Raw genomic sequence first — 27,938 nt, forward strand, 5'->3', positions numbered from 1 at the left:
TGGACACTCGCCATTCAAATTCCTTTATTACTATTGCGTCTTCCTTATCATCTAGTTTCTGCAGTGTCAGGAATGTCCCATGTGGGCTCTGAAACGGTTAACCTTAATCAGGCTAGCACCAAATTTGTACCATAATGAAAAGTAGGCTGTGAGGGATTTAAGTAGTTTTTTCAATGAATTGTTTTGTTGTTTAATAACGTCAATTGTTCAGCTGACAAAACAACATTTTAAAATAAAATTATACTAGTGGCATGCAGTGGTTTTGAAATGAGGAGGCAAATTATTCACTTTTTTTTGTAATCCAATGTAAATTCATGTTGACACATTTCCCAGTTTAAATAAAAATTACTTATGCTATCAAAAAAAAAATACAATTGTATTTTCTATTGTTACATTAACAGTGTTATCAATGTTATATCTTAAAACCAAGTAGCCTATAAAACTCAAGTTAGTGTTTTTAAGATTTTTTACATTTGATTCCAAAACAACTCAGAAACAGATTTCATGTATATTCTTTTTGTTAACTGATGTTCAGCTGTTTGTTTGTTTGTTTGTTTTTTAATAATCACTTATTTTCAGATCATCAGTCATCAAAACCTGTTAAACACTGCAGGTGACATGATGGTCACAGACACTGAGATGTACTTTTAAATTCACCAAACTGATTGCTCACTAAAAAACTGTATAGTAACAACTGATATCAGTCCTGGTCCGTGTAACGCTTCACAATTCAGTTTTCAGACCATACAATGCAAATGCAAAAATGAAAAATTGAAACCAGACATTCATTTTTACATATTACATACAGTTACATAATGTAGTTCTACATACATACAGTTACATAATGTAGTTCTAAACAAATTCTACAGAATTAAACTGTGGCATTTACTGGAAATCACTGAACTGTTCATCTGTGCAACAGAAGTCGATGGACCGTCCTCCTGCTGTTCTTCCACACTCTGGGGGCGCGGGGAGAGATAAGAATACCCATTTATACTTAGATTTAAACTTAGATTCTATAGGCTACTCCACATAAAAATGTGAAAAAATCTGAATGTGTAGATTGTTTGATGTGTAGACAAGTAATGTTAACATTACCTCTGTAGGCCTCTCTGTGGCAGCAGAAACTCTTTATCCCCATCGTCCTGTGAAGATGAGCATTTGGTTGAGTACACTTTATAACATTAGGCTATTTGTCATAATTTCTGGTGTATTGAGTAGGCGACTTACAACTGCCTGGGGTTCTGTTGGGACAGGAGGCTCCAAAAGACAGATATTACCATCAGAATCTATTGGGACCAACAAAAAACCCAACCCAAAGTAAAATAAATGGAAATATCAAAAATAGCCTATATAAAAAATAACACATATGTAAACCTCTTACATTTTATGAAGGCCCTTGGATCTTTGGGACTGGCTCTGAAGTCCCTCCAGGAATTCCCTCAGCCAAAAATGCTCCTGCACTGCTAGACACTGGATGCTTTAGTTATTTAATATGTCAAATGTTTGTAAAGTCAGGTAGCCTACACCCATAATATGCTCAAGCCTTACTTGATTGAATTATGTTTTTATATTAAATTTAGGCATTTTGGCATAATTGTGTGTGTTATTGTAAGTTCAAGCACGAAAGATAACTGTATTCTGGCGTGCTGTCTGTGTGCACGATACTGGCGCGCGCGTGTCACAGTCACACTTTTGTCTTGTCGCACATGAATTGTTTAAAAGCATTTGCATGAATAAGAGATCAAATAATGTAATATACACTTTTTAAAAATTCTGATTGGATAATTATCAAGATCGAGGCCAAACCTTGTGTATACTATTTTTATGTAGCAGCGTATACGTAAAAAAAAAAAAAAAAAAAAAACTCTGATCACGGCCACACCCCCGTGCTAATGGTACCGCCCACGGCGCAAATTACAAGACGAAAAATGGAAAAATAGAAAATCGGTTAGATTTCAATTATTCAAATGTTTGTTTCTGAAGTCACAATTTAGCAAAAGTAAAATTGAAAAAAGGGGAGAAAAAGGCAAATATCCATTGATAATGTACAAAAAAAAAAAAAAAGAATGTCTGGTTTCAATTTTGCATTTGCATTGTATGGTCTGAAAACTGAATTGTGAAGCGTTACACGGACCAGGTATGTCCTGTGTGTGTGCACAGAACCAGCAGGTTTTTAATACAAATCCCTGCATTTGTCAGGTGTCAGTTAAAGGTGAACTAGTAACTTTTTTACCTTAACTGAACAGCTTCGGAGTCATTGGAATGGTTATATTACTTATTTCGGGTTGAATGGTGGTCGTTTCGCACCCACCTGGTGCCCGTGAGCATGCCCGTGAGCGGAAAATACGCACTTGCAACTTTGAGCCGGCTGGCCGCCGGCCGCTGCGTCAGGAAGTCTCGCGTGATATCAGGTCTCGCGATGTAAACAATTGCTTTACGGCCAAAAGAAATCTGCTAAAATGCTGTCATTATTGCGCTCCCTCACGCTGTCCGAACCCGAATGAAGAAGACGTTTTAAAGAATGTCCCATCTGCTTTGATGTCGTTGATCTACTAGCCTCTGGTGTCTGAGAATCACCAACGAGTTTTTACAACAGTGTTGTCAAATATCTATTCCGAAGCTGTGGGGGGAGCTCTAGATAGAAACCTGCGAGCAAAAAGCGAGAATACAGCGAAGAAATCCCGAAGCTACTGGGTGCTGCTTTAAAGACATGACAGTCAAATACACCTACTCTGTGCTCATGAGAATCACAGTTTTATGTTGTGATGTTGCCCTTATTTTGGCTTATAGTTGATGTACATTTGAGTAATTGTACTCTCTATCTGGTAGACACTAAACTAAACTGGATACTGGATACTGGAAACTTATTCTATCTATACTATCTAACTAACCCATCCAAAATGAAAAATCCAAATGCCACAATGGTTCAATAGATGCGTAGAGAATTATTTGATTGATATATGTGCTGTTTCATTCAGCAAAAAAAGAAAAGAAAAATCAACTGACCTGTTATTGGCTATAATCCAGGCATAGACAGTGTTGGGTCAGAGCCCGTCTACATTCTCTGGTTGGGTGGTAATGCATTACACGTAACGCGAGTTACGTAAACCGGTTACTTTTTCAAGTAACTAAAGTAACACATTACTTTTGAATTTGCAACAAAATATCTGAGTTACTTTTTCAAATAAGTTACGCAAGTTACTTTGTTTTGCCATTTATTAGCTGACATCTCTCCTGTCGGGAAGAGAAATCGGGAGCAAGTGCTGATGTGGGCAGTGCCAGTGAGCATGCATTTACTCATCTCACTTGCACAAAAACAGATTCAGTATTCAGTAATTTTAAAAGTATCTCCAAAGTAATGACAATGGAGAAATGGCTACAAGTATTTTATGGGACGTAGCAAAGGTTAGTTTTCGACAAGAATTATTACTCTCATTGTTTCCTGTAAAAAAGAAAAACAAAAAAGATTATCAGATCCAGAAGAGGAAATGCATTTTATTTAGCCAAAACATAAGGTACTATGAGAAGGAAACTCCCATCCTGGAGAATACAAAAATAACAGACAAATAATTCAATCTATAAAACCATGAATCCAAATGTATGCAACAAATACACTGAACAATCCTTTGATCTATTTCACAAAGAGTTATACACTCAAATAGCCAGGGTTTCCAACAGACATTTGATGCTCCCAATATAAGAACTGAATAGCGCTATCTGGAAGACGTGGGCAAATTAGGCACTGGTCACAGAGGTCCATTTGTACGAAACTTCTAGACCCCAAAAAACACCTATGCTGCTTAATTGCTTTTAATATATATTGAGAACAGGGGAATTCCTACAATCATGGAGAAACCAACACAATCTCACAGCAATTCGCACGTATTTTATGAGGTGGCTGATTCGTACGATTTGTCTAGACACCACACACCAGTGATAGGTAGGTTTAGGGGTGGACCTTCCTGATGATGCTTTTTGAAAAGTCGCATGAATTAGCCACCTCGTAAAATACGTACGAATTGCAGTGAAATCAGGTTGGAGTGACACAGTCATCTTTCTCAGTGAAAAGGAGGTATAAGAAGGAATGCAACTCATATCAGACCTAAATGTAAACTTAAAATTATTTGCTTCAATCCTTTGTAAGAGTCTACAGAGGTCATTATTTGGCCATTGGTGGATTTGTCTCAAACTTTCATACAAAAATGACAGACACAGGATAATATATGAGAGCATTTCAAGTCATGAGCCATATTACAACAGAAAAGTGCAATGTGGGTTAGAAATAGTACAAATATAAATAAGATTATTTTTGACAAGTATGTAAAGTTAGTGACCGAACACTCATTGTTGCCAAATGTTTCAAGGAATAACATGGAAATGTGAGTTTAAGCCAAATCAAACTTCTAAAGTCCAACAAATGTTTGCCAAAGTATTTGTAATCGTAACAAGGGACACAATATCCTTTTTCAGTTTGTTTTTTTCACCTACACCTTAGTGATAACTTGCCATAATTCCAGACACACCTTCACATTTGCACAGCCTGTTCCATTTTGCAAAAAACCCAGCATGCTAGCATAGCCTAGTCTTGCTATTTCTGACATACCTTTATAGAATGCTGTTCTGAATTATGCTGTAAAACTTATGTCCAACAAGATATATGAATCTTATTAAAAGTCAAGTTTTGGAGAAAGCTGTTGAGGTTCATGGCAGTTTTAAGGAATCGTGCCTTCTCATTAAAAATGAATTGTTTCAAGTCACAGGTGTATTTTTTTACCAGGAACTTTACAAAGGCTATTATTATATCAATATTTATATCAATAGCTTAATCTGATATCAAGTTTACCTAACAGCAGATAATAACATTAACAATATACAGAAAAATGCCAATTGATTATGGTGCTTCGTTGACCTTTTACATATCTTTAAATAATAAAAAGTGTATGAATTAAATTATTGAAATTATTGACCTGATATCACTTTAATAATCATAAAAGTATCTAATAAAGCTGTTCAGATTAAAAATAGCAGCATCCTTCAAGATGTATAATACATGAATTATGCACTTCAATTTAAGTCACTATATGGATTTTAACATGCTGGTGTAAGTACTGATATATTTAGATAACCGTGAGAACTTTTTTTTTTTTTTTTTTACTCTGGCTGTTAAATGCAAACGTGTAGTTCACCTAAACTCATCATCTCAACCGTTATCTTTGTGCGAAACAATGATGTGGGTTAGGTCTGTTTCTAACCACATGGGACTGTATGCTCAAGCCCTTTGCTGCAGCTCATGTTTGGCACTCTGCTTGGTGTTTATGGCTTCAGCTTGTGCATGAGAATTGATGTCAGTTGTAGGCAATTGGGGGAAGTCAGGTTAAGCCTGACTGAACTTGAAAAAAATAAAACATCTGAAATATCTGATGTGCTTTGCTACTGCTTTATCGCAAAAAAAAAAAGACTTTAGCATCCGACTTCAAATACTAAGAAGGATTGTCCCTGTTATGAATAAACTAAAGTGTTGTGTAAAAAAACACATTAACAAACAAACTCAGGTGTTCAGACACATTAACATATTAAGTAAATCAGTGTTGGGACCTTTTAAATCCGAGACCATTGTCTTAAAATGTTGATGGGTAAATGAGAAGTTTAAGACGTTTTATGGAGTTTCTAATCATGAAAAAAAAATAAAAAATCATTTTCTAAGGCATAACATCAGCAGAAATTTGACAGGAATGGACATGGGGAACAGGAATGGATAATCATGACCAGGGTTAATATTTTCAAATGTAACAGACAATGAACATTTTAAATATAAAATGTGATATACACATATTACACACTAATGAGGTTTATAAGATTATAATTATGTGCACTGAATCTCTTCTATTTGCATAATCTTAAATCATCTAAAATTGAACAGTTGAGTATTTAATGCTGAATGTTTGTATAACGTGATCCATGCACCGCTTACCAAATTTGTGCATAACCACATACAATACATCACAGCATAACTGTGGCTTTCCATATGAGTAAAAGGCTTGTATCTCGGGTGGCATCAATACATTTGCAACACAAATGAGAGGGGGTGGAAGTTCCTGTGTCTGTGAGAAAATATGCTCACCTGCAAGAAGTTAAAGATGAAAGAGTCAAAGAGGGATTAATGTTCTTGTTAATATTCCCATTCAGGATAGGTAAAGTTAATCAATTATATTAAAGGTAGGGTAGGTAATCCTGTTCAGAAACACTTTGTTTTATACTGGGTGAAATGGTCCTTCCATCCTGATAGTAGTCAATACATTATGTGTTTAGAAAAAGGAATGAAAAAAATCAGACCTCTGTAGCAGCTGCAGGACAGTAAAAACTCTGACCAATCACTGCCATTCGGTGCGAATGTAAAGAACCAATCAGATGCCTTCATGTCTCGTGCCCGCCCCGAGCCCCACTGCGCGCGCGGCCCGGCGTGTACTCATCACATGTCACCGTTCCCGGAAATATTCAGCTCAAAGCACCTGCATATGCAGTCAGCGAAGGCAAACAAGGCAAAAACTACTTCCTCGGACCCTGCCCGCGCTCTTGAACGACCTCCTCTGCTTCGCCCTCAACCCCGGACCTGTCCTCGAACCGACGATGCGGTACTTTTCTCCGGACTCGGAGTGTACGTTAGTCTTCATTAGAGTCAACAATGTTTTCATCATGGAAACTCTTACATGCAAAACACCGTATATGTTATGAATCTTACACGAAATTCATCTTCATCACAGTGTAACTGATGGTAATGGAAAAACGTGTATCAATGCAACCTGTTTTTAGTTTTGCCTTATAAATATAGCTCGTTACCGAATGAAACTTTACCATTATCGATATGCTAGCTTGATAGTGAGTACTAAAAGAAATCTTATTTGTTTATATTCATAGTGATAAAGTTAGGTATTTTATTACATGTGATTCTGACATGATGTCACTGTATGTACTGCGCTCCTTCCTCTCCACTCGTCTCAGGTAATAAATGCGTCTTGTTCCAGCCTGAGCGTTTGGCGTCGCGCGTTCATGTGTTTTGGGGGCGTGGCTTTGGAAGGAGCTCAGAAGGGAAGGGGTGGAGTGAATGGAAATAATGAGCTGTGTTTATTGCAGATTAAAAGGTCTACAGTCACTCGATTTTTATATTTTCTTTTTCAGAGTACTTACATTTTAATTATGTATTCGTATATAAAGACAGTTTAAACAAATTTGGAATGTTTTTTTTTTAGAAAAATGATTACCTACCCTACCTTTAAACTGCAAATAAAATGCAACCAAATGAACCCCACTTTATAACCAATTGCCTGAGTTTTGATCACAGATGGTCAGTGATCAGGTTGTGGGTGGTTCATGTGTTTAAACAATCTACTTGGTTTAATATTTGATAGTTTTGTATGCTTCAAAATACTATAAACTGTGAAATGTAGCATATAAGAAATCAAGGCTCCCCTGGCCTAACGTATAGAACAGTATTGATGGGTGCTAATGTGTTTTGAAACACACACACACACCAAACTCATGCAGCCTATCTGCTGTAGATTAAGGGGAGGAGAGAGAACCTTTTAACTACTGTATGAACCCACACTACTCCAAATGTGTCTGAGAGATCTGTAAACATGGTACATCCAGAACATGCAGCGATTGAATCCAAATTACTGAAGAATCTGTTCGCTCCTAGCAGTGCATTTGCAATTGCTTTTCTATTTCTTGTATTTCAGTTCACTTTTAAAATGGACTTTCAATGCCCATGTAATACTTATAACAACCAGGTGTTCTGCATATTATATTTTTTCCTTCCATTTTTCGGACTTATGATAATACTGACATTACCTGCTAAAACGTGTACAATAATGTGCGCACTGTGTTGTTCAAAAAAACGTGAATCCAGCTCTGATGGATCGAGCTCCCAATCTCACTCCAGCTGTTGTAAATCCTGGGCATGCCGTAGGGTTTTATGTAAACATGTTTTTAGAAACATGTTTCTTTCTTCATTTTGGATCATAACGATTTTGATTGATGGAGACGCTCTGGTTTGCTGGACCCTAACAAATGAAAACATTACGGAGTGGTACGACCAAATTCCTTGTAAAAAGACGGACAAACTTGCTGCTGAGGAGTCCAAGAGCCTTAGACATTATCAGTCTCTATCACAGGTAGGCTACATTAACCATGTGATTATACAAATGCTTCATTAACTTTAATTATAATGATTTTTTCCCATACAATAGAGGGAAATGTTGTTTTATTTTACATAACCATATACTTTGTTTTTAATATTTAACATTACGAATATTACGATTCTGTCCACACTAATAGAATAAATAAAAATAAATAAACAAAGAAGACATTTTTAGAAGAACATTTTGCCTTATTTAAAATGTATTAGACTTCACATTTAACACCAGGGTTTATATAGGCTAGATATACCGTGGTAAAAATGAGCAAAACTGACTGAAAATATGTTTTTGGTATTTCTCCTCTTGGTCTTTCATTCAAAATATTAACAAACATCTAACCTTTAATTAAAGTTAATTTACACCAAATATAAATATGGAAAAAATTAAATAAATAAGTTTTCTCCAAAATATCTGTGCCAAAATTACTGGTACCCCTACAAATTTTTATTTTATTTTATTATATCCCCATTGGTATGTTTTTAAGTTCACCTCAAATATGAAGTGACACTATGGGAAAGACCTGAAAATACAGTAGCCTAATGATGTGTAATGCTAATAGTTTAATTGTCATAAGAATACTCATATCCACTATCTGGGCAACTATTAAGAAGTTTCAAGAACTGGAGATGGTAACAATCTACCTGGAAAAGGGCATGTGTCTATTGGCTCCCGACACACTGAGGAGGATGGTTTGAAGTGCCATACAAACTGTAAGGATCAAAGTTGGAGAATTGCAGAAGGCAGATGCTAGTTTGGTATTGGGGTCAGAAAGTCTCCAAAACTATGATCAGACCTCACATATATAACCAGTTGGGAAGTTTGCAATAAAAAAAGTTTTTGGTGACATCAAACAGCATCTCGTGATGCACCTAGTTTGCCAGGCGTTACTGGAACTTTAAGTGGAACTGGGTTTTATGGTCAGATGAGACCAAAATAAAGCTTTTCTGATAAACCAGAGGTGGGTTTGGCATAGACAGAAACATAACCATGTAGAAAAGTACTTAATTCCCACTTGGATCCTTTAATTCTGTGGGGCTAATTTTCTTCCAAAGATCCTGGGCAACTTGTCAGAAGACATGGTATCCTAAACACCTGACTGACCCTGTCAGGAAGCTTAAACTGGGTCGTGGTTGGATCTTCCAGCATGATAATGATCCAAAGCAAAATTAAACAACAGAGCGTCTCAAAATAAACAACAGAACTGTTCAATGACCACATAATGAAGGTTTTGCCATGGACATAGCAGTCCCCTTAGCCAAAACCCATCCCTGTGGGATGAGCTGAAGTAATGAGTCCACAAGCTTGGACCTCTGAAGGATCTGGAAAGATTCTGTATGGAGGAATGGTCTCACATCTCTTGCCATATTTTTATCAATCTTATTACGCATTTAGGAAAAGATCCAGAGCGGTTATCTTGGCAAAGAGAGGTTGCAGTTGCACAATTTATTAAATGAAGGGGTGCCAATAGTTGTGGAATACATATATCTCCGAAATTTTTTTTTACTAAACCGGCTTGGCGTGCTGCTGAGTCAACGACGGGCTGAGTGGATGCGGAGGCGGATTGGTCAACAACGACCTAGGGACACTCAGAGCAGCAGAGGAACTCATCCGCTTCGACATTAAAAATCATGAAATGAATGCTTGTCCTGAGGCTCCACAAACAGACTAATCTGACTAACAATAATCAGCCTCAGGACAGAGACACCCTCATCCACAGAGAGAAAGAAAGAGAAAGAAGAGAGAGTTTCTGGTGGTCAATAAAGAAGGAAATGGAATATTAACATTGTTGCTGTTTAATTACAATGGTGAAAATTTATCGTAAATGGAGGTTTTAATCATAAACTAGAATTCCAATCCCTGATTTGTTAATCTGTGTTTAAAATTAAGTGGTGCAACACAACTCGATTTAAAATAAAACCCAGATCTAAACTTTACTTAATTTAGGCTAATCCTTATTGGTGCAACCCACCCTGAGCCCACGTAACATATACATATATGTATAAGCACTTTCTTAAAACATGAAATAATTCTTAAAATATTATATGCATATTTTATTACATTTCTTTATTGTTTTAGCTAAGAGAAATGAAAATGTATTGTATTAAATTGCAGCTTTTACAGTTCATCCTTTCAGTTACTTCTAGTTCAACCTTGTTTCCATGTATCATGGTTTTATTGTGTTCACTTGCAGCTTTAGAAAAAACAATGATATTGCAATTTTAGTTTGGAGGACTCATCTAATTTAAGAAGGTTTTGAGCCACAAAAGCATTGTTAGAGAAAAAATACATTTGCATAATTAGACTTGATTCAAAACCTTATTAAGATACAGACTAACCCTGGTCTTTTCTATTATTATAAATTGTTCATTCTAAAACATGCTGATGTTTTGTCCACAGATAATCGGCTTGTCAATTCTCTTTGGCGTACCAATAATTTGGTTGTTGGTGTCCATGATTATTCAGCTTTGTAAAACACCCTACAAGTCTCTATTTGAAGATGTATATGAAGAGGAGACAATAACATCTGCAGAGGTGGAAATGCAAAAGAGGGTAAAAATAAGTGCTACGAAGAAATGTGAAAAAGTTTTTAACAAGTACAAAAATGGGAAAAGTTTTAATTGGACTAACTTGTCTAACGAACTGATTGACGTAATAACTGAAGAAGACCCTGCAGATCTCCGCAGACCTTCTTCAGCCACCCCAGAACCTTCTTCAGCCACTTCAGCCACCCCAGATCCTTCCTCAGTCAAGCCAGAACACTCTTCAGCCAAACAACCCGCCTCTTCAAGCAAATCAGAAGGAGAATCGTGAGATCGAGGGTCGCAAAGTAGTACAAGTGCGATTTCAGCACAGATTCACCAATTTAAATGAACTCTACATCCAGCGGTTCTTTGCATCCATGTCATGCATTTAAATCATTTAAAGCACATCTAACCATCGATTATCCCTGGCTTAGGTAATAAAAAAATTTTTTAAAAAATAAAAAAAACCTATGGGGGGAAAATAAAATATTGAACTTGCATTGTTGTACTCTATTACAGTGCAGGACCTCATACCAACAGTTTTTGTTTTTTCTGCCTGAAAAGATGTGTGACTCATGTTTAATTTTTCATGTTTCATTTAAGTTTTCGTTCTGAACCACTGGTAGGTCATCTTAAGTTGAGCAGGATGGTAATTTTCTCAAGACATTAACATTTTTAGAAACTTTGTTTATAGAACAACAGTCAGGAAATGCAAGCTTTCATGCAGTGCAACTAACAAATAAAATTAACCTGTTTGCTAACTTTAATAACTTTGAGCCAAACTAAATGGCATTTATTAATCTACATACTGTCACTATGTGCTCATCTTCTTTTACTGTATGCAGTGTTAGTTTACATCCTATGGTGTACTTTTTGCTGCGTACTGTACATTTGCTGCTGCTGAGCTTCACTTCACTGTTTGAAGAATAAAAAATGATATTTGTTTACAAAGTAAACGTCTGCTGACACACAATCTCTCTGTCTACACAATTTCCTGTACTGTCAGAGTTGCAGCCTTGTCACAAGCATTTCAATGCCCAGGGAACTCTGCGTAGGCTTTACAAATCAAATAACTTTTGTCAGGGACAGTGCCAATTCATGGTAACCTAAACATAAAAACATAACATGCCTACAAATGCACACACTGAGGAACTGAACAGAGATATTAGAGAATTAACTGATAACATCTAGTAGTAACATCTAGTAACGCGTACTACTGTCTTAGTCTGTGATGTTAAAACATCAAGCAGCCAGTACTGTAGCTTATACTTTTGTTTCCCACTGTTCCACAGCGATCCAGAAAATGAGACTTACAGTCATTTAGAGAACATACACATATATGTATATAGAATTATACACCTAAAATATAGATAAATAACATTTACACACATACAATATAATTTATAGACATAAAATAATATATAATAGAAACAAATAATTGAACACCAATAGGTGCCGTTAACTTTTTATGGGGAGTCACTATTTCTTAAATCAAATCTCGTATTTCATATGCTTTAGACCTCTTATATTACAGCTGAGGAACAATTAAAAAAGACAGACAATTACCTAGTGACATTCCTTAAATTTATTCAATTTAAACATGCAGCATTTTAATATAAAGTCTTTGCTTTCATGACAAAAACAAAAGTAGATAAAATTATGTTAGATTAATATTTACTTTCTGAAATAAAAACGCACATCATACACCAAAGATCACCCTGAGATCTGCCAGAGACAGTTTAGTGAATGAGGATCCAGTTCCAGACAAGACTTTCTGAGCCAACTCCTTCTTCTTCTCCTGTAGTGAAGAGATCTTGTCTTCCACTGTACCGTCACACACAAACCTGTGGGTAGATGGAACCACATGGCACTATCCACTAACAGATAATATACAGTGTAAAGTACGTTTTTAGAATTGTAAAATGACTGTAAACGCAAGACATAATATGTTTTGAGTTAAGCCTCAGGGAGCACACTCATGGACGACCCACAAACTATTCACTGACCGATTGTCAGAAAACTGGCAGTTCTGATCTGATTATCTGGCTTCTATGTAATATCTGTCTGTCAGGATGCAGCAGTCTGATTGGTAGATACGATGAGTGCCCTCAAAGCAAGTATCATTTTACAAGATTAGTGAAGTCAAATATTTGAAAGAGTTTAATTCAATCTTAAGGTGCATAACTATTCAGTTAACTCAGTGATATAACCAGGCTCATGACTTTTGGATGGAAATTAATTCAGTTAAAGGGATACTTCACCGTTTTTTCATATTAAACTATGTTATTCCCTTAACTAAGACGAGTTGATACATACCTCTCTCGTCTCAGTGCGTGCACTAAATCGCTCTGTCTTGCGCGCGAAACTTTGTTAGCACTTAGCTTAGTCCAGTTCATTCAATATGGGCCAAGCAGAGAAGCTACCAAACACCTCCACGTTTTCCCTATTTAAATACAGTTACTCGCGTAGTGTAACTCGACCTAGGACGGTGACACAAAACAAAACGTTGCGCTTTTCTAAGCGTGTAAAATGGATAACTATATTGTATGGCGGAATACCATAGCAAGTGGTAATCTCACCGGCCCCCGCTTCCTCTAGTGAAGATATTACTGCGCCGAAGTCGAAGTGCTTCCAAGCACTTGCTATGGTATTCCGCCATACAATATAGTTATCCATTTTACACGCTTAGAAAAGCGCAACGTTTTGTTTTGTGTCACCGTCCTAGGTCGAGTTACACTACGCGAGTAACTGTATTTAAATAGGGAAAACGTGGAGGTGTTTGGTAGCTTCTCTGCTTGGCCCATATTGAATGAACTGGACTAAGCTAAGTGCTAACAAAGTTTCGCCGCAAGACAGAGCGATTTAGTGCACGCACTGAGACGAGAGAGGTATGTATCAACTTGTCTTAGTTAAGGGAATAACATAGTTTAATATGAAAAAACGGTGAAGTATCCCTTTAAAACTTTCCTTCATTTCTTCTATTTTCTGTACAGCCAAACAAAAGCAACACATTGGTGCAATTCTTTTTTTAAATGCTAGGCTATGCCTTATAAACCATTTTCTGCCGCTGACCTGTAGTTGATGGTGTTACATGTTGCTGAAAGATGAACTGTAAGTCAAAAAGTCAGGCTACATGTCACTGTTGTGCAGATTTCCATCAGCTGCTTGCGAGCTGATTTGCTTACATGACAGAAAACTACTAATTGCAATATTAATGTGTAATTTCAAATGTTTATTACTGAACAAAAGCAACATCAACCCCTCACCTGTGAATTGTAACATCCCGGCATTGTCCCACCCTATAGATCCGATCACAGGCCTGGTCCTCTAGTGCTGGGTTCCTGTGAATGAAAGCCCAGTTTATTTACATGTCCATCTGGTCTCTTCAGAGCATACCAACTTGCAGTATGAACCGAAGCAGTTGTGTTTGTGTTTTAATGTTTTATTTGGTAATAGCTTAGCACCTTGTAACTGACTGACCTCCCAATATTCAAGAATTCAAACAAGCAGTTGGAGGTATTCACGTGATCTATTTTTAATGTAAAAATTGACATTTCATTGTTAAAAATGTGAGGATTTATGAAGTGGCTCACCAATGCATGTCGATGAGGAACAGATGATTCCCTCCAATCAGATTGATCCCCACACCTCCAGCACACAGAGACACCAGCATCACCTGCAATGAGCAGAAGGCTTCTTCATTTCAATGGACACAGCAGCTGAGTACACCAGCAGTCATCAAATTAATGTTTGTCTTATTAAACCCTCTCAATATTAAACCCTCTCTTATTAATGCCTCTCAATGTGATCACATGCCTGTGGTCCTTTAGGGTTAGTGTTGAACTCCTCCACTAGGTCCATTCTGCGTTTGGGATTGACGGTGCCATCGATTACTGCAAACGTCAGACCCATTTTCTTCAAGTGAACAGCAACAATGTGCAGCATGCTGGTCCACTGAGACACAATCACACTGCCAATCCAAAATGAACACTAGTCAAGTACCAAATGTAAGTAAAAGTCAAAAAGTCAAATTATCTGCCCCTCTAGATTGTGAAATATTCAGTTCATTCTTTGACAAATTACCAAGACCTTTCCACTAGTTCTCTATTTTATAAATCATTTTTGGCAGATTTCAATTTGTATGTCAGATACCCATCATTTGAATAAATAAATGCCAATTTTATGTTTAGTGTACAAAGGACTGTCGTTATGCTGGCTTGCAGGTTTTACTATACACAGCAGAACAAACAATATACCCTAACATTTACTACATCATTTTCCATTACCTAAATAAAAACCTGAATATTTCGCAAAGGAAGCCACCAAAATGAGAAAAAAATAAGTTATAAATTATAATAAACAGTTTCTTAATTTTTTTATGCAGTTTTATCAAGACATGGAGACTAGTTTGAATTTGACACAATGATCTGTGTCACAAATATGCAAAGAAAAAACAATAAATTAAATTGTCAAAAATATTTATAATGGATGGTAAGAAATATTTAGGCAGGTACCTACAGCACTGCCATCTAAACTGAAAGTGCAGTTGACATACCTTTTTTGATCTTTCTTTCTAATTTCTTTTAATTCTGTCAGAATGGCTGAAATCTGAAACAAATAAAAAAAAGGATAAATATTTTATAATAAAATATAATAGAAGCTCATATACTGCAGATACATTAGACACAGCAGGGTACGGCAGAGTATGTTCACCTTAGTGCTTTCACGAGTGTCCTGGAAGAGCTCAGAGGAGAATCGAGTGCCATTGAGAGAGACGGTGTCTTTAGGGTCAGAGTCTGAAGGCTCAGAGAGAGACAGAGCACACAGCTGCTCTTCTAGAGACAGAGCAACACCATCCCCCTGCAGCTCTGTCTGATCTAGAGTCTGGAAAAACACACATCAGTATGTGAACAAGAGAATAAGTGTGTGTGAGACAGTGAGGGAACATCACCTTCTTGAGCAGAGACGGGTGGCAGCAGCACTGCCTGAGACGCAGCAGCAGTGACAGGATGTGGATGGTGCTGGAGGCCTGAGGCTGCTGGGAGGAAGACAGCGAGTCCTGCTGAGACATCCCAAACTCCCGTGCAACTGAGACACAAGCACAATCATTACTGGGAAACTATAATAATGCCAATAAATCTGCATAAAACAGTTTCTATTGTCCATCACGTTACAAATATGAAAAGAGAAGATAAATTAGACAAAGTGCCTTTGTTTTTTTCCCATTGTATTAACTGTGCGCATACACACCACTCCATGACCACTCATGTGTACAAGCTTAAGACTGAAAACGTAAGACTTCATAACAACAGAATAAACACTTGCTAATACTCAGTCCTTAGCTAAGAGCATGTTATAATAGAGACTGCTTGCCTTTCTCAAAAGGATTACTATTGTCTGCCTTTTTAGTGTTTCCTCCTTCATGTCTTTTAAGATAGTTTTGAAGTGTGGACCTGGGGAGGGAGAAGACAAGCCAATGTCCTTATGAGACACCATGCACGCAAAACGTCAAGAAATGTACTGAATAAATATGCATAAAAACTGGGGTTCAGTGACATGGTATACCTGGATTGTGCAAACACAACATCATATACAGCCTGCTCATCTTCAGACAGCTTCAATCTGTGAACCTCGCAGGTCCGATCGGGCAGAGAAACCTGGAACAGAGGCACAAACGTTACAAGATTCCTTCAGGTAACCATTACATCTGCATAATCTTTTTTTGTCATTTGTGATAATGGATCACTTAAGATAACACTCACAAAGAACAATTTCTAGTTTATTAAATAGTCTGAGCATAAAAAAATTAAATAAATAAAAATGTATGCTCACTATAGAAATTTCCAAGACATTTTAGGATTTTATTCATTTTCAGGTAAGGAAACCACAATTTAAAATGTCCCTAATAAAGCTTTTCAAAGCCTGAGGTTTATATTAATTTTAAGACTATGAAAACTACACATTGTGTGTGTGTGTGTACCAGTGGTTTTCCAGAAGAGTCCAGCTGGTCTTTGGTCCTGCGAAACAGCAGTGCTCTGGTGAGGATGTTCAGTCTCTCTCCTCCTCTCTTTGAGCCATTATCCACTTGAGACTTCCACAGCTTAAACTCATCAAAAGGAGAGCATCTCAGAAACCTGCACAGCATGTGCAAAAACAACAGCAGTTAAAGTAGTCTGCCACATTATACATCTCTATGACGGACTGAATCGTTCAATCACTGTGCTGCAGAATCTTGGCCAACAGATACTCAGCTCTTGTTATTCACTCACTCGACTGAATCAACAATATCAGATTATTTACGAAAATTATTTCACTGGATAACACTTGGGATCTTGTTTCTCTCATTAGTCTCCCAAAGAGAGAATTTTACAAACGATCTCCTGTTTTCTTCACTTCCAATCCCATCCTTTACTGAGGAGTTTATAAAGAAATAGAACATGAGAAATGAAATGTTTCAGTTAACAATTAACTTATTTAATATGCAAGTGATGACTTTCTTTTTGTGAAGGTAAGTGAGATCGGATTTCTCTCTGATCATACAAGAGATGGATTGGAATGATACAAAACGCATGTTGATGTCAGGTTTAATTGAATGTTTAAAATGTTCATGCATTTATGTGACCCTGGATCACAAAACCAGTCACATGAGTCACGTTTTTGAAATTGAGATGTATACATCATCTGAAAGTTGAATAAATAAGATGCCCATTGATGTATGGTTTGTTAGGATAGGACAATATTTGGCCGAGATACAACTATTTGAAAATCTGGAATCTGAGGGTGCAAAAAAAAAAAAAAAAAATCATTGAAAAAAAAAAAATCACCTTTAAAGTTGTCCATTAATGTTCGCAATTGTGCTGCATCCACTCACAAATAAAACTGTTTCATATATTTATGGTAGGAAATTTACAAAATATCTTCATGGAACATGATCTTTACTTAATATCCTAATGATTTTTGGCATAAAAGAAAAATCGATAATTTAGACCCATACAACGTATTGTTGGCAATTGCCACAAATATACCCGTGCGACTTGTGACTGGTTTTGTGATCCAGGGTCACATATTGTGTCTCATTGTCCAGCATGTTCTGACAGGCAGCAAAAAATGTGTAGGCATAAGGCGCAAATATATATATATATATATAATTAATTTTTTTATTGATGTACACATTTGTTACACTATCGTTTGTGTTATACATTACATTGGTGTTAAAATACAAAAATGCTGACTGATATAAATAATATTTCTATTATTTATTTTATTTTATTTTTTTGCCACTTTGAGAAAGTTATGATAACATTGTCATGGATATTTTATTGGGCTATTGGGGCAAATGGGAAAAGAAAAATCATATTTACTCCTACCTCTGAGAACCATGGAAATGTGAGAAGGGTCCATATTTTAAATGTGAGAAGGGACTTAATTTCATGGTGACAATATATTTTTTATGCAGACTGTAAACAGAACTGGCTGTAGTTAATATTATATTTCAAGAGTTTTCCTGCATTATGATAGATTATTGCTCAGCTCTCCAGAATACTGGTTTGTTATTGGTCAATCGCATCAGTCCATGATCAAATACCACTAAAACTTACCCCAGGCAACCCCAAAAGGCAACCATTTTGCTACATAGCTTTGGTAGTTGTGTTTTTCTCATATCAGCTGTATGTTTTATTTTCACATAATAAAAAAAAAATATATATATATATATATATTTAGTGACCATTTCCACTGATTTATTTAACAAGTATAATATGTACATGCAGCCTCTGGGCATGATCTTTTTTTAAATTTAAATATAACTATCCCTTTATATACAAATATACAACATATACACAATTTATCTCCATTTGATACCAGGAGATAATTGTGTTTTTAATTCACTCTTGTTGTGTTTGGATAAGGTTAAAGAGCTGGATGGCTCACAGTCTGGTTCTGACAGACACAGAGATTATGACTAAGGTATAAGTCATGCTCTGGCCAAAATCGTTCACTAATTCTCTATTTACTTCATAGTCAATGTCTATCATTCAAATGCCTAATTTATTCAATCATTCTTTCTTTTTTTTGCCACCTTATGCCTAAATATTTTTGCTGCTTGTCTGAACAAAGTCCTGGGATATGTCTCGAAATGTAGCAAGAAAGAGCCCAAACCGATCGTACTTGAGTAGTGAATACATATCCAGCAGGTTGTTCTGAATAGGGGTTCCAGTGACAGCCCAGCGGGATCGAGCCCGCAGCTTACACACCGCCATGGACGTCTGGACCTTAGGGTTCTTAATGTTGTGAGCCTCATCGAGAATCACACGTGCCCAGGCAACACGTAAAAGAGGCGGCAGGTCTGAGGCCTACAACCAGAAGAAATAGCTACTTAAAGCAACTTTTGGTACTGGGACAACAAAACTAACAGGTCCAGGCCCTCAAACATCTCAGCCAATCTAATGAATCATTCAAATGTTGTGGTCTCTATTCATACCACATGATCAGAGTCCCGAGAGGGTTTATCCGCATCCTCCTTCTGCACAGGGATCTCCTTAGAGACCAGACTGTATGTAGTGATCACCACATCATGCTCAGCAAGGCTGGTGGAGACAGGAAGAGAGATTAAGATAAAGAACGAGCAAAAGCAAAAAGTGAGACAAAAAATTACAACAGGAAATAGAACTTATGAGAGCTGATTGAGGCTGATTGCACAGTGACCAAAAAAGTATTTGGATACATAAAAATGTATAAATTTAGTTTGAGAGAAAAAAAAAGAAGAAAAAAAAGAAAAGAAAAAAAATCAAATAACCAATCCCAACAACCCAGTGGGATTTATTTTTAAATAAATGTAGTAAAAACCTGAGGGGAGCAGACTTCAACTACTGTGCATTTTGTGGATCTATTGAGTAAATAATTGTCACATGGTTTGATATTTTGTATTTCATGTAATAGCAATTTTACATGTTTGTGCAACTGAAGTGTCCAAGTCATTTTTGGCACTACTGAATGTGTATGCATGCGAGTTTCATCATGTATGATTTGCTAAATGCTTCACAGATATATGTGTATATGATCCTTCTGCTGCTGGTGTGTATGTAAGTGCGTGGCCTACATGCTTGAACTCCTCTGTCGGTTGGGGCCATGGTACAAATACACACTGAGGCGACTACTCTTTACACGCTTGTCAATCTCGTTCTTCCAGTGATGCACCAGAGAAGCAGGACAGATGATCAACGTCCCCTGAGATGCCACTATGGTGGAATCTGAGGATGGTAATTATGATACATACAATTCTGCATCTGTTAGAGTATACAACAGCTTTGAGAATAGCAGGCATGGCAGAAAGCCCTAATCAAATAAAACACACACACACAAAATCACACACAGACAAATTGAACATCTAAGGGTTTGAGCTATTAATCATTGATGGATACCATTTTTAGAAATCCATTCCTCCAGTTTTTCATCCTTCTTCTTCTGAGACAGAATGAGGGAGATCATTGTGAGGGTCTTTCCCAGGCCCATGTCATCAGCTTAAAAAAAAATATATAATAATAATAATAACATTAACAAGTTCAATGAAACCTTTTCACAAACTGTGTTGACATTTCCACAGTTATTAACATCATAAATCTAGCTATGTTTTTTTAAATATATTTTCATTTTTTTTAATTGATGTACATTTGTAACACTATAATTTGCATTATACATTACATTGGTGTTAAAATATAAAAATGCTGAGGGAGTGACAGTAAATTCTCTCTCTTTTCTGACTGATATAATTCACATTTCTATTTACATTTTTTTGCCACTTTGAGAAAGTTATGGAAATATTGTCATGGATATATTATTGTGCTACTGAAGCAAATTGGAAAAGAAAAATCATATTTACTCCTACCTCTGAGAATCATAGAAATGAAATGACTTGATTTCATGGTGAAAATTTGTCTATGCAGACTGTAAACAGAACTGGCTGTAGTTTAATATTAGGCTTCAAGAGTTTTCCTGCATTATGATAGATTATTGCTCAGTTCTCCAGGATACTGGTTTGTTATTGGTCAATCGCATCACTCCATGATCAAATACCACTAAAACTCAGGCAACTTTTTTGCTACATAGCTTTTGTTGTTGCATTTCTCATATAAGCAGTATTTTTATTTTCACATAATCATGTTTTTTTTTTGTTTTTTTACTAAAATCAATATTTAGTGACCATTTCCTCTTATTTATATATATATATATATATATATATATATATATAAATAATAACGTCTTATCACTTTATATACAAATAGAGAGAGAGAGAGAGAGAGAGAGAGAGAGAGAGAGAGAGAGAGACAGAATAACGTCTTATCACTTTATATACAAATATACAATATATACACATATACAAATTTATATCCCTCTGAAACCAGGAGATAATTGTGTTTTTAATCAACTCTTGATGTGTTCGGATAAGGTTAAGAGCTGAATGGCTCAGTCTGGTTCAGTTAAATCAGGGAAAGACAGACATTATTTAGGTCCGTGGTCAGACTATCTTCACGATGAAGTAAGCAATCTGGGGGTTATGTTTGTACTGTACAATTCTTTATGTGTGGTCCTACCAGGCCTCTATTTCACGCTTGCAGTTAGTTATGAGTAATAACTAACTCCTATTTTGGCCTCACTCGGGTGGCTGCTGGTTGAGCTCATGATAAAATACAAGGTCCTGCTGTGTGTTTTTAAAGCAGTGCATGGAATGGCTCCTGCATTTGTTTCTGAGCTCATCACTCTTCGCCTTGTCTAGTTCACTGACATCAACAAACAAACTACTTATTTCACAGATGTATTTAAAACTTCAGGGGATCAAGTTTTTTTCCATTGTGGGTCTGAGGCTTGCATCTGTCAATAGTTTTAAAGTTTGTGTAAACAAATTCTTTTTTTTCTTTTAAGGAGTAGGACTAGTGTGTGTGTGTGTGTGTGTGTGTGTGAGTGTGTGTGTGTGTGTGTGTGTGTGTGTGTGTGTGTGTGTGTGTGTGTGTGTGTGTGTGTGTGTGTGTGTGTGTGTGTGTGTGTGTGTGTGTGTGTGTGTGTGTGTGTGTGTGTGTGTGTGTGTTTAAAGGGATGGTTCACCAAAAAATGAAAATTCTCTCTTCATTTACTCCTCATGCCATCCCTGATGATGTATATGTCTTTCTTTCTTCAGTCCCTCTCGTGATCGCTCGTATGACAGTACACTGGAAGCATTGATTTATAGTTCAAGTTAGAAAAATTACTTTTCTTACACACGCCTATCATTTTGCCTCAGAAGACACTGATTCATCCACTGAGGTGATCTGGATTACTGGCATGATTGATGTGTGTGGATTTTTAAGCGTCATATGAGCAGAAGCCATTCAGTGGCATTACATGGATTCACAGAAATTGATTTTTTGCCAAATTTTTTTTGGGGGTCATATACATTGGGGATAGCATGAGGGTGAGTACATGATGAGAGAATATTTATTTTTTGGGTGAACCATCCCTTTAACTGATACCATAGATCATTCATCTTGTTTTATGTTTTATATTTTATTGTATTTTTTGTGTGTGTACGTGTTTGTAGAATTTGGGTCTACATGTGCAGTAGTAAAATGCTTTAGAAATGAAATGAAATGAATGAATAATGTAATGTAGTATGACAGTATGATGCAAAATCCTTCCGCATCACATTGGGATCCTGATCATCTTCTCAGGGCTGAATAAATAAAATAAAAATACACAAAAATACATGTTAAATTGAAACATCAACCATTCTTATAAGAGCACTGAGCATTACCCAAAATTCCTCCGCAGGGTTTCTGTGTCTCTCTCCACAGCAGCCAGGCCAAAGCTTTCCTCTGATGAGGCAACAGCTCCACCTTGTGAAAATCATCATGACAAAGTCATGGTTAAATAATGCTGATTTAGTTAGTAAGATGGTATAAATAATGTGAAGTGACTTTCATATCCCATCTTACTATAACAGCATTATTTAACCATTCCAACTATTGCACAAAAAAATGAGAAACTAGCTAATTATGCTCAAGTTTCAAACACTCACTATCTTTTAATTAAAATAAATACTCATAGTTACTAAGGTAATTCACGTACAAGATCATCAATACTTTGATTTGGTTTCCTCCAAAGAGAAACAATGTACGTTTTATATCTGCCTAAGTGCATATCTATAAGTGCATATCTGCTACAACTGAAAAAAAAATTTATGAAAATAATTGTGCCAATGTTTAAGAGTACAGTATAAATGACTTCTAGCTTAAAAAATAATGAAATAAAATAAAATCACAAAACAAAACAAATTTTATTTGACAAGGTCTTTAATATCTCTTTATAGCAATAGAGCTGTATAATAACATTTCTGTAAATTAGACTATGGTAATATGGTGCGTTTAGTCACCTTTTAAACAGTTTAAGAGTGAATAAATTGGATGAACAAAATAATACTGATTTATAGTCTAAACTGACTTACCTTGATTCCTTTGGGATCCTGTACCTCTGTGTCTTCTGTAGGGCAGGACTCCAGTGAGTTGTGCAGATGGTCGATGACCTCAGTGGTGGCATTGCGGACAGCCAGCAGTCTGTTCTCAGTCATCTTGCCACCATAGAAAGCCTGGCTCTGAGGATTCACTGAAGAAACAACCGGCCAAATCAGAACATCAATACACTTACAAATTAAATGGGCACAGAAAACACCAATTTGTAAGAGAAGAATGAGATTAAACACTATACCTCCATACATCTGGGTGTAGCCTTGGCTCAGGTTCAGGCCCAGCGAGGCACCAGATGATTCCTTCAGCATGGGAGCAGGAGCTTTGGGCAGGAGGATGGTGCCTCCAGGACGACTGAATGGATTGGACAGGCTGTGTGTGGGCTTATGTTCTGCCTCTGCTCTGTCTTTATCTTGAGGCTCTACATTTAAATAATTAGATGAATTCATTTATATTTCAACCATTTTTCCACAGTATGAGGGTATTAGGTTTATAAAGCTAAATTATTATTAATGCATAAAAATCATTACATTTATGGGGTGTCACACCAAATTTTATTTTACAACCTAAACTAACCTTTAGTTGTTAAAAATAAAAAAGGGTATACCCTTTTGTGTACCCTTTGGAAAGAAATATGTTCAACAGGTCAATGTTGAACTTATGGCTGATGTAACAGAAGGAGTCAATAAGTATGTATAGAAAGGTCAAGATCAAGTTCTCTTGAGATCGAGTACCCCCCTACATGTTAGTTATAACACATGATTTTTCGAAGGCAAACATTTTTTTCAAATGTTGAAAAAATGCTGTAAATCAGTTTTGGTAAAATATATATTTTTTGTTTAAGAAATAATAATAAAAAGATTATGCTAAATCACATTTCAAAAAAAATTATCAGGGTTTCAAAAATGTAATTCCTATATTGAGGCTTTTTCATTTATTATAATATTGGGACAGTTGATTCACCCTCACATTTACACTTCTGGTTAAAGTTGGAGGTCTGTAAGATTTTTTAAATGTTTTTGAAAGAAGTCACTCATGGTCACTAAGGCTGCATTTTTTTAATAAAAAATACAGTAAAAGCAGTAATATTGTAAATAGTATTACTATTATTACTTAAAATAAATGTTTTCTATTTTAAAATATTTTATGTAATGTATTCCTGTGATGGCAAAGCGGAATTTTCAGCATCATTACTCCAGTCTTTAGAGTCACATGATCCTTCAGAAATCATTCTAATATACTGATTTGGTGCTTAAGAAACATTTATTATTATTATCAATGTTGAAAACAGTTGCAGCTTAATATTTTTGAGGAAACTGTAATTTAAAAAAAAAAAATTTTCAGGTTTCTTTGTTGAATAGAAAGATCAAAAGGAACTTCTTTGAAACAGAAATATTTTGTAACATTTAGGCCTGGTTTCACAGACAGGGCTTAGCTAGGATTAGGCCTTAGTTAAATTAGGGCATTTAAGTAACTTTTATAAACGTGTCTTAGAAAAATAACTGGTGTACATCTTGAGACAAAACAATTGCACTGACATTTTAAGATTTGTCAGTGCAAGTTTCTTTCAGTTGAAACGGCTCAAACATGCATTTCAGTCTGGGACTAGCTTAAGCCTTGTCTGTGAAACCGGGGAAAATGTCTTTACTGTCACTTTTTATTTATTTAATGCATTCTTGCTGAATAAAAGTTTTTAATTTTTAATTTTATATTACTGATCCCAAACTTTGGAACAGTAGCGCATCCCACCACTAAAAAAAATACCAAAATAAATTTAAATATAAATAAAAACCATGCTCATTATAGCAGAGGCATATTCAAGTCACATATGAATAGCATCAGTTTTACCAGATAGAGAAGCTGTGGTCAAACTCAGAGATCCCAGGGCGTCTTCCAGCTCCTTCACCTGACTCTTCAAACGCTCTCCTTTATCTGGCAGAGCAGATACATTCACCACTGAAAGAGTGGCCTGAGAAAAGATGGAACACCGATAAAGGGATAAAAAGTGAGTGTTAAGCAACATAAGTAAAATCGAATGTAAATTATATCACTATTATTGTAACTATCACAGAATACTAACTGTACTTAAGAAAAAAAAAAGCAATAAAGAGCGAGTAACCTTCTTCTGCTTGAGCTGGGCTGCGAGATGGATGTGGAGGTCCTCAGACTGACCCTGGACTTTAGAGGCAGGCTGGAAACCAGGGTAAGAGGTGAGTGTTTTCTGGACAGGTGCAGCTGGAGTCGGAGCACTCTGCTGGGTGGGAGGCTGTACCGACACCAGCTGAACATCATCATCCTCATCACTCCACTCACCGAACCGCGCTATGCCCTTCTGGTCCATCTCCTGACTCTGGTTTGGTACTGTCTTCTGAACATTGAGTGCTGAGGGCTTTTCAGAAACTGGCACATCCCGTAATGTGGAGCATGAAGGTGACTGGCTCTTGCTCTCCAGGCTTTGAGTTTTATCTGTAACTGATTTTGAATTAGAAGTGCTTTGCTTGTTTGAGCAGTCATCCTTTGTTTTATTCTCTACCGAAGGTTTCTTATCACGTCCAGATAAGCTTTTTGAAGGGCTTTGTGGAGAGCTGCCTGTTTTTTTTGTAGGCTTCTGCTCCTGCGGGACTTTGATGCCGGTCTCAGATTCACACGGTCCTTGAACACTTTCCTTCACGGAGTTTGGACTCTCAGGGCACGTCTCGTCCTCAGCTATGCTCCTCGGTCTCTCATCATCAGACACTCTCTTCTTTATCTTCATCCCAGCGGGAAGCTTCTTGTTCCTCCAGGACTCTGAACCTCCAGAGTCTTTCCCCTCTCTGTCCAAGACACTTTGACCAACTGGGCCATTCTTATTATTCCCTTCTATCTCTGTTGTCTTGAAACGGCCTTCTTTCTTTTTAGCACTACCATGATCTTCACCGTTCACATGTTTATTTTCACCTTTAACCTCTCCTCTATCCTTTTCAGCATCTGGATCCCTCCTGTGTTCTGAAGATTTGTCTTGTTTTGTCTTGACTTTGAAAGGGTTCCTGACTGGAGTGAGGCTGGAGGATTGAGTATCTTTGTCTGACAAATCAGTCCGTCTCTCAGGGTCTTTCTGCAAGAAGATTGTAAAACAACTGAATTTTGGCAAGAAATATATTCATAAAGTCTTAAGTAAACACATATTTACTTATATATTTGTGTCCACAATATATATATCAAAATTCACCTCTCTCCACGGAACACACCCACACCACTTCTGTCCCTCAGTTTTTCCAAGCATACAGCGATAAAACAACCTGATTATGAAAGAAATAAAGTATTAATGGTATGGATTCATAATCCTTCCCTCTCTTCCTTTCACTGCTATATTACAAATATTGTTTGGAAATTTGAAAAACAAAAGAACGAGTCTCCATGTGTTCAGTTGCTGTCATAGATGTTAAGAGAAGAGGTGTCTTGGATTTATGACAAGACAAACCTATAACACTTGCTTATGAATTAAGGAGATTGAGTCTCTTTTATCTCCAAGTAACCACATTCATGTAGTGGAACAGAACTCCTTGTATGGAATATTTATAGAATTATCAGAATTGTAGAAATAACACCAACTGAGTTTGCATATGATTTCAATAACTATTTGAATTAGTCATTGATGTATCCTCTCAATTGACCAAACCGAGTTCTTCTTTGTTCATATTTGTTTCTACTGGATCTGTCCTCCCCAACACTTCAAATTTTCAGTCTCACAGTAGGTATATAGTAGATAGGTATAAAGCATAACCCTTACTTGTATTTGTCCTGTTTTTCACTGTAAATTAGTGTTTGAAGTTCAACCATGGAGTCTTCATGCTGAAGGCAGTGAGATGGGGGGATCCTGAAAAACATACATGATATCCTAAAAGCAGGGAAACATACTGACCCATACACATGATAAATAATTCCCATGTGAATGTGTCCATGGATATAGGGGAAATAAAATGATGCTGACATTATTATAATGCATAAAGGTGTGTACACACTCTGTGGGCAGTGAAAAGTTGCAGGGCGTTGCATCACGCGCAGTGCAAACATAGAAACTTTTGCCTTTATTCGGTCCTTCCTTTACACCAGTCTTCAACAAACATGTACTGCCTGAATAACACAAAGAATTAGCCTTTTTTTATTATTATTCGCATCCATGCATCGTTGTCTGGAGCTACAGCTTGTGAACACATAGCCTACTGCTTACAGAGTAAAACTGTTCAACAATAATCTTTACACTGATAAACGTGTACAGTACTCACCATGTGTTTCACACAAAACTCTTTCCATCTTCTTATGACAGCGGTTTATTTCATTCACTCACCGGCTTCACTTTCACTATGAACACAAACTGCCGCCGCTGTCGCGGTTTTGATGACGTAATCTGTAATGTAGCCAATAAATGCATTACTGAAAATACCAAACTAACGTTAATGTATTTAAATGTGCACATCAGTAACAAAATTAGTAGTAGCTTTGGTATTTTTGCAGAAGCTTTGTTTACTATGATACATTTTGTACGGGCATGTTGCCCTATTGACCAAACAAATTATGCCAAATGTAATTTCTTCTGATATTCCAGCAGGTGGAGTCATTTGCACATGAATGGAAGTGACGCGTCATGTTGGTGTTTTGAATATGATTAAGGGTGTTGAGCATGAGCTAATGTCACTGTGCTGCTCAGCCATACTGTAGGCCTACAATTAGTTCCCTGCTAACAGGGG

The 27,938-nt window shown here is 36.6% G+C and overlaps 1 protein-coding gene and 1 long non-coding RNA gene across 2 annotated transcripts; one reads left to right on the forward strand and one right to left on the reverse strand.

Annotated features, from left to right (window-relative positions):
• The first annotated feature begins 1,679 nt into the window (after positions 1 to 1,679).
• On the forward strand, positions 1,680 to 3,000 carry LOC309502915. Its single transcript, XR_014207432.1, has 2 exons — positions 1,680 to 2,215; positions 2,712 to 3,000. It is a non-coding gene; the product is annotated as an uncharacterized lncRNA (long non-coding RNA).
• Positions 3,001 to 12,282: 9,282 nt separating this feature from the next.
• ttf2 (transcription termination factor, RNA polymerase II) lies at positions 12,283 to 27,701 on the reverse strand. The gene is made up of 23 exons (XM_082175658.1): positions 27,477 to 27,701; positions 27,213 to 27,324; positions 26,981 to 27,067; positions 26,420 to 26,489; positions 25,331 to 26,305; positions 25,060 to 25,180; positions 23,453 to 23,632; positions 23,193 to 23,350; positions 22,503 to 22,584; positions 20,140 to 20,238; positions 19,818 to 19,968; positions 19,200 to 19,305; positions 18,887 to 19,071; positions 16,701 to 16,854; positions 16,286 to 16,377; positions 16,094 to 16,173; positions 15,672 to 15,808; positions 15,434 to 15,604; positions 15,276 to 15,328; positions 14,537 to 14,690; positions 14,314 to 14,396; positions 13,987 to 14,061; positions 12,283 to 12,564 (listed from the first exon to the last, which is right to left on the reverse strand). The coding sequence occupies exons 1-23, from the start codon at positions 27,502 to 27,504 to the stop codon at positions 12,420 to 12,422; spliced, it is 3,498 nt and encodes a 1,165-aa protein (XP_082031784.1). The 5' UTR covers positions 27,505 to 27,701; the 3' UTR covers positions 12,283 to 12,419.
• Between the last annotated feature and the right edge of the window lie 237 nt (positions 27,702 to 27,938).

The sequence above is a fragment of the Leuciscus leuciscus genome (assembly GCF_965113295.1).
Source record: "Leuciscus leuciscus genome assembly, chromosome: 7".
NCBI lineage: Eukaryota > Metazoa > Chordata > Actinopteri > Cypriniformes > Leuciscidae > Leuciscus > Leuciscus leuciscus.

Coding starts and splice junctions, on each gene's coding strand:
- ttf2 (XM_082175658.1), bottom strand. CDS start 27,504: ATGGAAAGAGTTTTGTGTGAAACACATG. Junction 27,325..27,476: donor AGTTTTGTGTGAAACACATG/GTGAGTACTGTA, acceptor TGTGTTATTCAG/GCAGTACATGTTTGTTGAAG. Junction 23,633..25,059: donor GACCACAGCTTCTCTATCTG/GTAAAACTGATG, acceptor ATTTAAATGTAG/AGCCTCAAGATAAAGACAGA.